The sequence below is a fragment of the Nuphar pumila genome, chromosome 3 (genome assembly GCF_984573655.1).
Source record: "Nuphar pumila chromosome 3, dmNupPumi1.hap1.1, whole genome shotgun sequence".
Lineage (NCBI taxonomy): Eukaryota > Viridiplantae > Streptophyta > Magnoliopsida > Nymphaeales > Nymphaeaceae > Nuphar > Nuphar pumila.
The window spans coordinates 122563651-122572871 of record NC_143251.1 but is presented as its reverse complement, the minus strand read 5'-3'; the positions used below and the strand labels follow the sequence as shown (position 1 = coordinate 122572871).

The 9221-nt window shown below is 39.3% G+C and overlaps 1 protein-coding gene across 7 annotated transcripts; it reads left to right on the top strand.

Moving 5' to 3' along the window:
• The first annotated feature begins 245 nt into the window (after positions 1-245).
• KLCR2 (Tetratricopeptide repeat (TPR)-like superfamily protein) lies at positions 246-6934 on the top strand. 7 transcript variants are annotated; one of them, XM_089999918.1, is made up of 4 exons: positions 633-770; positions 853-1031; positions 1921-4033; positions 6465-6934. In XM_089999918.1, the coding sequence occupies exons 2-4, from the start codon at positions 941-943 to the stop codon at positions 6694-6696; spliced, it is 2436 nt and encodes an 811-aa protein (XP_089856044.1). In that variant the 5' UTR covers positions 633-770; positions 853-940; the 3' UTR covers positions 6697-6934. The 7 variants fall into 7 exon arrangements, with proteins under 7 accessions (XP_089856040.1, XP_089856042.1, XP_089856041.1 ...); XM_089999914.1 differs by lacking the exons at positions 633-770; positions 853-1031 and adding an exon at positions 246-603; XM_089999916.1 differs by lacking the exons at positions 633-770; positions 853-1031 and adding an exon at positions 301-597 and having other exon boundaries at positions 1927-4033.
• Positions 6935-9221: the final 2287 nt, after the last annotated feature.

Below are 9221 nucleotides of genomic sequence, written 5' to 3'. Positions count from 1 at the left end.
CACAAAATTTGTACAACGTATGGCAAATTTGTCAGTCTGCAAAGCTTGGGACATCATAGTAAATGAACGGTCCGGGAAAAAGCAAACCCTTGTATTCTTCTTATTTTTTGTAATTCACCTTGTTTCTCTCCCTCTAATTCCAGCCTAGAAAGCAACAAAATTACAGAAAAAGTAATTTCGTGACAGAAAACAGAAATCCCCAAAAAAGTACAAAAATATTATTAGAGAGAGAAAAGCCAACCGTTAGAGAGAGAGAGAGCAGTTGCAGAGGGGGAAGGGTGGGGAGGGGGGGAAGCGTCGCCCTCTTTTGGTTTTTGACATTCTACCTCTCTCTGCCCTCCCCCACCCTCCAATTTTCTCACTTTCTTTATCAACCCATTTGGGGGTTTTTTAATCGCCAAATCCCAATTAACTAGCAGCATAATAGTCGACGGAAACCATAAAAAATTATATTGGCGATGAAGAGAGAGAAAAATAGGATGGTGGTGATGATAAAGAAGGGAGTAGCGGGTCGTCACCCACCACAACCACCCGCAGATGCCGTCTTCTTCCCGTCTGGACTCGTTCACTGCTCGGACCCTCCCTTCGTGGCTCCCCGTACGAGTAACCAACCGCACCCACCCTCCCCTTTTCTTCTCTTTTCTTTCTTTCCCTTCTAAGATGATAAATGTTTAGCCAATGACCGTGTAAATAAGGCTAGAGTGGAAATCTGAGTTTTTTTTGTAAGTTTTCCTTCTTTTGCTGAAGGAATTTCATGGGTGATTCGCAAGGTAGGCCTTTGTTTCCATTTATTTTCCTCTGTTTCTTTGGATTTCTGAAATTGATGTTTTTTTCTTTCTTTTTTTTGGGTAGGAGGAGGAGTTTTGTGTTTTATGAGTTCATGGTTGTTGAAGAAATTTAGTTGGGTGTCTTCATTTTGGAAAACCATGAAGAGGTTGAGATGTTGAAGCATTGGGCTTTTTTTTTTACTTTGGTCGGTTCAATTGGTACCTGTGTATCAAGAGATTGTCGAGAAAAAAAATGTTTTCATGGTTAGTTTTTGGTTGAAAATTGTTTCATTTTTCGGTTCTGTAAATTAAATTCCCGAGTTTGTTTGATGACGTCTTCTTCTTCTTATAATTTCAAACTTTTTCGTCTCTAGTTTTATATAATGATGTTTGGTATGTTTCTGCTTTTATTTGATTTGATTGATAGTCTTGATGGTGGCTTTGGTTGTGCAACGCTCTAATGGTTTGTCTTATCCGTGAACCAAAGCCTGCTTCTCTAGATTCGCTGTTTACCCGCTTCACAACTTTGAAAATCTCTTGATTAATGACAATAATTATTATGATTATTGCTATGATAATTATTATTATTAATGGTATTTTGATCTGTTGTTGGCTCCTTGAATAAAACTCGAATTGTTTGGATATGCATTAATTCTGGGTGCATATATTTCTTGTCGGAATTGTTAAATGTATTAATGGCCAATTAGTGTCGGATTTAATTTTTTTTCATTTCTTCTTTAATCATTAATTCTGGGTGCATATATTTCTTTGTGGATATGCTTGGTTGGTTTAAGATTCCACGAACCATGTTTGCCACCTTTTCTGAACAATCTTTCCAGCTTTTTTAGTTATTAAACGTTCGATTGGTTGCTGTTTCTTTCAATGGAATCAAATGTTCTTTTTATGGAATTTTGACGTGAAATATTGTGTAAAAGAAATACCAAGATTCTGTGATCTGTTTTTGAATTTCCTGTCTATTGCTTGGTGCATGTGCATCAATTGAATGTATGTTTTCCTCCTGCAGAGGACAGCAGGATGCTGTTTGTGTATTTTTCTTGCACATGTTGAACTTTTTGTTGGATGTTCCTTGTTTTCTTATTTTTCATTCAATTATGCTTATAGCATTCCTGAATTGCTTATGGATGACGAATAGATGCAGAGGGAATCCGAACACAATTGAAGGTGGGCCATAAGGTGGATGATTTGCTTGAGAGTTCATCACCTAGGAGTCCTCTGAGTCCCAAAAGGCTGCCAAGCGGATGTATGGAGTTCCCAATGGTGGGTGTACGGATGGAAAGTTGTGTTGACACATCGATAGAAAGACTTTATGATAATGTTTGCCAGATGCAGAGTTCTGGTGAACAAAGCCCGTCAAGGCAAAGCTTTGGATCATATGGCGAAGAGTCCAGGATTGACTCAGAGTTGCAGCATCTTGTGGGTGGTGAAGAAATAAAGGTGCTTGATGATGTTGGCCATGATGATCAAGTTGAAATAAAGATGGATGAAGAGAAATTGGAGAAAGAAAGTCCTGGAAAGGATAGCAAGAAAGAATTGTCGGCTAAGGAAGAAAATGGATCTATTAAGAAAACTGTGAAAAAGCTGAAGCCTAAACCTTCATGGTCCAGTTCCACTAAGATAAATCCAAAGGGGTTTCAGCAGCCAAAAGATGAATTTTCACCAAAACCCAGTATTTCCAAGAACAAACCAACGCATGGAAAACCACATGCAAACCAACAAGGTGATTCTTCTGTTGAAAATTCAGGCGAATCTCAAGGTGAAAGAAGCCCTGTTAGGGTCCAAAAGAAGCCTCTTTCCAGTCCAGATAGTAATACAGCTAAACCACCTACTGATACTATGAATTTTGTGAAGAAACGGAGGCCTTCATCTGTAACATCAGGCAAGTCACAAGGCGCAACTGACGATCCTTCAGAAGCCAGTCTAGATAACCCTGACCTGGGACATTTCCTGCTTAAGATGGCAAGGGAATTGATCTCGTCTGGTGACAACCCTCAAAAGGCTTTGGAACTTGCTACAAGGGCTGCAAAATCATTTGAGAAATGTGCAAATGGGAAACCGAGTTTGGATCTGGTTATGAGTTTGCATGTTCTAGCTGCAATCCATTGCAGTTTGGGACAATATGTTAAGGCTATCCCTATTCTTGAGCATTCAATCGAGATCCCAGTCCTGGAAGAAGGCCAAGATCATGCCCTTGCTGTTTTTTCTGGGTATATGCAATTGGGGGACACGTTCGCAATGCTAGGTCAACTTGAACAGTCCATTGAGTGCTACACTATGGGTTTTGAGATTCAGAAATGTGTTCTGGGAGGAACTGATCCAAGAGTTGCAGAAACTTGCAGGTACTTGGCTGAAGCCCATATGCAGGCTTTGCAATTTGATGAAGCCACAAAACTTTGCCAGCAAGCTCTTGACATCCATAAAGAACGTGGAGTGTCTGCTTCTCTTGAAGAAGCTGCCGACAGGAGGCTCATGGGTCTTATCTGTGATGCAAGTGGAGATTATGAAGCAGCTCTTGAGCATCTGGTCTTGGCCAGCATGGCCATGGTATCTAATGGCCAGGAAAATGAGGTGGCCTCTGTAGATTGCAGCATTGGGGACATCTATTTATCACTATCTCGGTATGATGAGGCAGTTTTTGCATATCAAAAAGCCCTTATTGTTTTCAAATCCACAAAAGGTGAGAACCATCCAGCAGCTGCTTCAGTGTTTGTCCGTCTTGCTAATTTGTATAATAGAACGGGAAGACTCAGAGAATCAAAATCATATTGTGAGAATGCTCTTCGCATCTATAGCAAGCCTATTCCTGGAAGCCCAATGGAAGAAATTGCTAGTGGATTCACTGAGGTGTCTGCTATCTATGAAGCCATGAATGAGCATGAACAGGCCCTTAAACTTCTGCAGAAAGCTTTGAAGACATTGAATGACATCCCTGGCCAGCAGGGCACAGTAGCTGGAATTGAGGCTCAAATGGGGGTTTTGTACTATATGATTGGAAACTATGCTGAATCCTATGCATCATTTAAAAATGCTGTTGCAAAGCTTAGGGCCAGTGGGGAAAAGAGATCTGCCTTTTTCGGTATTGTCCTTAACCAAATGGGCCTGGCATGTGCGCAGCGTTATGCAATAAACGAAGCTGCAGATTTGTTTGAAGAAGCTAAGACTATTTTAGAAACAGAATATGGACCATACCACCCCGAGACACTTGGAGTATATAGCAATCTTGCTGGAACTTATGATGCCATGGGCAGGTACAGCATCCCAGTTTCCTTATTTTTGACTTGGTTGTTATCGTTGAACTTCATCTTATTCTTGGATAGCCTACTAGCAATAATTACTGACAATGAACCTTTTTCACGATGGCTGGTCTCTTAGGCCACGTATACTAATCATTTGCTTGTGTAATTTCTGAAGTATTCGCTGTCATTGTTCTCTTTGGCTTAATTCTCACCAAAGTTCAGAGTAGTTTGTCAAAAAGGATATATCTGGTGGTTGGATTTTTCCAAAGCTATTTGAGGCAAACAAGCATGCCTTTATTTATCATTTGATTCAAGTTTCAATTCCTAAGAATTTTGGATCTAGAGCTCACACTGAATTCATTTTGAATAATAATTTATATTAGCTACCAAATAAATCTTGAAGTTGCACCTTCTTTTCTTGGAAAAGCTTTCTTTTGTTTGGAAGATCAATCTTTTTTTACACAAAAGATATGTAGCTCTCTTGTCAATCCGAAAAAAAAAGGAAAAAGATATAGTTTTCTCAAACTCATGGCATAGAACTTTGTCTTGCAAACAATTACTAGGAGTGGAAAATTTTAATTTAGAGTTTGTTCTTGATTCAAGATTCATGTTCAGGTACGCAGACTTACTTTAATGTCATGAGAACTTCTACCTTAAATCTGCATAGTATATTTTTGTCACACTAACTAAACTATTAGCTTTTTTGTGCCATTAGCACTCGGTAGCACAAAGACTTTTGATTTACATTTGTTTTGGGAGGCTTGTCGAAGCATTGTGGGCTGTTTGGCCTATGTCCATATTCTTAAACTTGTAGGCTAGGAACCATTAGACTTTGATTGTTGAAAACATGTGCACTGCGCAGACATTAGCTGCTGGAATCTCAGTATATGCTGAAGCATGTATGGGATCAGTTGATTTCACAGTCTTGTTTTGCATATGCACTGCAGTTTGTCTATCATCCACCTCATGAACCTTCCATTCAGGTCACTCTTGTCTCCTGTTACTGCTGTTGTCAATAATGATTGAGTTCATTGTGCCTCTCTTTTGTCAATGTTCGTCAATGTATTTTTCTTCTTTCATTGGTGTTCTCTTCCAATCATTCATTTCCTAGATAATCCCTTCTGATGGCTTCTCATTCTTTAACATTCGCTCTCACCAGGGTGTGGCTGCATGCGGCTCTTGATTCTATTTTGCACAACCAGCCCAACATGAATCCATTTTTTCATGGGCAATGCTGTATCTACATCCACTCCACCACCTTTTCTATAAGACAAGTGGTCCCTCCAAGTTTCATTCCAAGGCCGATAAAATGATTGTATTAGCTAGAGATGCTGCAAGGTTGTGACTCAAAACAATTGCTGGATAATTAGGTGAAACCTTCCATTAGATATCTCGGGCTTATAGATGACTGGGAAAGGACATAAACCAGCCCAACATGAATCCATTTTTTCATGGGCAATGCTGTATCTACATCCACTCCACCACCTTTTCTATAAGACAAGTGGTCCCTCCAAGTTTCATTCCAAGGCCGATAAAATGATTGTATTAGCTAGAGATGCTGCAAGGTTGTGACTCAAAACAATTGCTGGATAATTAGGTGAAACTTCCATTAGATATCTCGGGCTTATAGATGACTGGGAAAGGACATCAACCTAATTAAATGGCCAAACTAGTGTAAGGGCCAGCCATCATAAATGTGGCTTTGTCTATTCTCTGCCCAATAGCAGTAGGAAAATTGAGTAGAGATGTCGAGAGCTTTGTTGAGGTGATTTGCTCATCCAGTGAGGCTAATCTCTAGGATCACCTTGGCATTCCTGGTACTGAGAGGACAGAAACATTTTATTTCTTGGTCACCACTTTGGAAGTCCATATCGGTTGGTTGCTACTATTATGATGGATTACAGTTGACTATTCTTAATTAGCATGAACTCTTGTAAACCCAAGATTCCATCTTTTAAGGCTAGGTCGCTTGATATTCATATGGAGTTTGCATGGCTGATTTAATTGCTCTATCCTTAGTGTACCTCATGAATTGATTGGTTCCCTTGACCTTTTGGGGGAGACATTTCCTGAGGTGAATACTTCAAAAATCTCTGGTTGTCATATGGAAAATATGGTGTAAGATCTACTAAAAGTTTGGATGACTCAAGCTATTCAATGCCATTTCTAAACTTCAAATAGACCTCATCCTTGTCTCAAGAGACTAAGGTTTGCTTGAGCGCTGATCAACTTTCAAAGCGTCTTTTAAAATGGAATCATTTACTTGATGATGGTGTTTGTCTTTTTTCTTTTTTCTTTTTTCTTTTTTCGGAAGAAAGATTGCCGATCCATTAACATTGTATGTGTCTGCTTTCACTTAAAGCTTTATTTACGATGGAGATGGATTTTTTTCTGTTATTCACTCCCTTAATGCAACTCCATTGATTTTGGGTTCCCTTGACAGGTTGGAGGATGCAATTGAGATATTGGAGTATGTTCTAGGAATTAGGGAAGAGAAGCTGGGGACAGCAAACCCGGATGTAGATGATGAGAAGAGAAGGCTGGCTGAGCTATTAAAAGAAGCAGGTAGAACCCGGAACAGGAAAGCAAAATCACTTGAAACTCTCTTGGAATCCAACATTACAAGGAAAGAGACTCTTAATCACATTTCTAGCTCAGGTATAGCAACTTCGTGAAGATGATGATGAAATCTTGATGGTGGAGGCGCTGATTATAAATGTATATCATTAGCAAATTCTAGTGGTGGACTTAGTTTCCATTCCAGCAAGGACATGGAAATCAGGGGAGCCTTTGCATGTTATTGTTTTCATTTATTTACCGATATTGTTCAATCTGTTGGCCAATGATTAAGAGCTCTTGTATTTGTTATGTTTATAGCTTTGGAATCTCCTGCAGTGTTCTTGATCTTCCCCTCTGGATTTCTTTCCCTGAACTGAATTATTGTAGCATGCCTACTTTTTGGAGCAAACTGAATGGCTTCTGCCACCGCAATCATGCTGTTGAAGCACAAGCTGAACAGGAAGAAAAAGAAAAGGCATATGGTTTCACTGCTTGCTCATGTATCTACCATCCTTCTTGGGGTTGAATGCGGTAGCTGGATGGTTAGGTCACAAGGTTGGTTTCGGATTCGAAACCGTTGGGAGAATATCCCCAACAACTTGCCTGTTTTCACTCACTACCAAGCTCATTAGTGTGAAAAACTCTGGTTCTCCTTGCCCACCATACAGCTTTGGCCATGAGGCAAAGGATACCCATGGGTTTTTGAACTTTTCATTTGGTTATTTGACTATTTATATAGGCCCTCCTGCAATGGCAGAATTGGAATTAAATATAGCTACCCTCATACTATGAGTTGCCAACATTAGCTGGCGCTTGGTCATGTTTCATGAGTTTGTTTCCAATAAATTAACATGTTGGCTGTAACTCTGCACAGCTGGTTGTGAGCATGTCTAGGTCAGACAGGGACCTCTTCTAGGAAAGGGCCTGTTTGTTTCTCAAAAGGGAAAGCAAAATATGCTTCATGGGGAGTTCATTTTTCTCACGAGTTATTGAACCTTAATGGGGAAACCACAGTTTCAAGCTGTGGTCTCCACTTAAATGTTCGCTTCATTCAAATGTGAGAATGGACCACTTCTCCTTCATGTTCGGTAAAACAAACTGGCCCCAAGTCATGACTAGCTCGGGCTTAATAACAAAATATGGTTTATTATCTGCTAAATTGTCATAGTGGTGGACATCAGGTCACCCTAGACGGCCCACTTTAGGGTTCAAAAATTAGCCCACCCAACAAAATCACCCTCTAGGCTGACCCAATGATTAATCGGGTCAGGTTTATGTTTGAACATGTCTCAATTGGGGCCATTGATATTTACAAAAATAGAAAAAAAGGAAAAGGTGTATTGATTCAAACTGTATCCCTGCTATGAGGTTTCTGCATTAAGAGAGAGAAAGCATGAGATATAATAGCTGTAACTTGGGTTTCCTCTCTCAATGCATATGCATGTGTGTGCGCGCACACACAGCATGTCAGCGTATCTGATCATGTCCCCAAGACATGGGACCCTAAATGGTGTGACCCTGTGACATGGGTGCAGAATTTTACACAGGCAGTTAGTTGATAAGGTGATCATTGTAAGTCATTTTCACTAGGAAGCCCAAATCAAGCAAGAGTTGCAGAATATTATCTGGACTGACTCATGAAGCATGTCTCTATGGCAAGCATCCTACTATTTCACCCACTTTTCTCTCTTTCCTGTGCCTTGTGTACCAAGCATAATCTTTTGCATATTACTTTCATATACAATGTATAATGGTGCCAATTTTTTTCCTTTCTTTACTTTTATCTTTTTGCTTTATTCACTTTGTCTTTGGTGATGTGGTTTCCAAGCTGTAGAATATGGATCAACTTTCAAGGGTTCCTGCATCTTAACAGCCTCTGTGGGCAGGATCTAGTGGGACCCAGGACAGCCTATTTTTGGATTGCTGGTTGGTCATGTTCATGGCATGTAACATTTTGTATAGAAAAGCAATAATGTGGTATTCGGATTTTGGAATTCCTAGGATTCTGGTTTTGGCATTATATATATATATATATATATATATATATATATATATATATATATATATATATATATATATATATATATATATATATATTCTTGTTTAGGAGAAGAAATCCTTTGTTTAATATTATTTTAATGGCTTTAACATGTGTAACGTTCTGATTGACATGAAATATTTTTTAATTATTTTTTGGCTGATTCAGAACTATTCACTTGAGTATCGGTATCGGCCGTTTCACCTGAATCGTTGGCCAAACGATACCGACAACATTGCGCAGAACATTCCCCTTGAATCTGCAGTGTGCCCTGGTTGTTCAAGCATGGCTAGCTTATACTTGTGTTTGAACTTTGAGTTGAATCATGGTGTTCAAGCTCGCTCAGTCAAGCTCTAAGCTTACGCAGAATTCATCACCACCTACATGACCAGCAATCCTTTTCTTTTTCCTATTTTTTATTAAAATATACACCCACAAGGGCTCAAGTCATGAACATCACCAAGCTCAAAGGACGTCATGAAGTGGAAATCCACATATCAGCTATATATCATTAATTCATCAGCGATTTATTATGAAAAGAAAAAAATCAAATTCAGACACAAAATGGATACATTCGCTAAAATTGTCAATTAATTTTAAAAA

What these genes read in the sequence shown, in the direction of transcription:
- KLCR2 (XM_089999914.1), top strand. Translation starts at nt 459, where the DNA reads ATGAAGAGAGAGAAAAATAGGATGGTGGTGATGATAAAGAAGGGAGTA. An exon ending in CTTCGTGGCTCCCCGTACGA is followed by an intron (nt 604 to 1,920) that starts GTAACCAACCGC and finishes GATGACGAATAG; the next exon opens with ATGCAGAGGGAATCCGAACA. An exon ending in ACTTATGATGCCATGGGCAG is followed by an intron (nt 4,034 to 6,464) that starts GTACAGCATCCC and finishes TTCCCTTGACAG; the next exon opens with GTTGGAGGATGCAATTGAGA.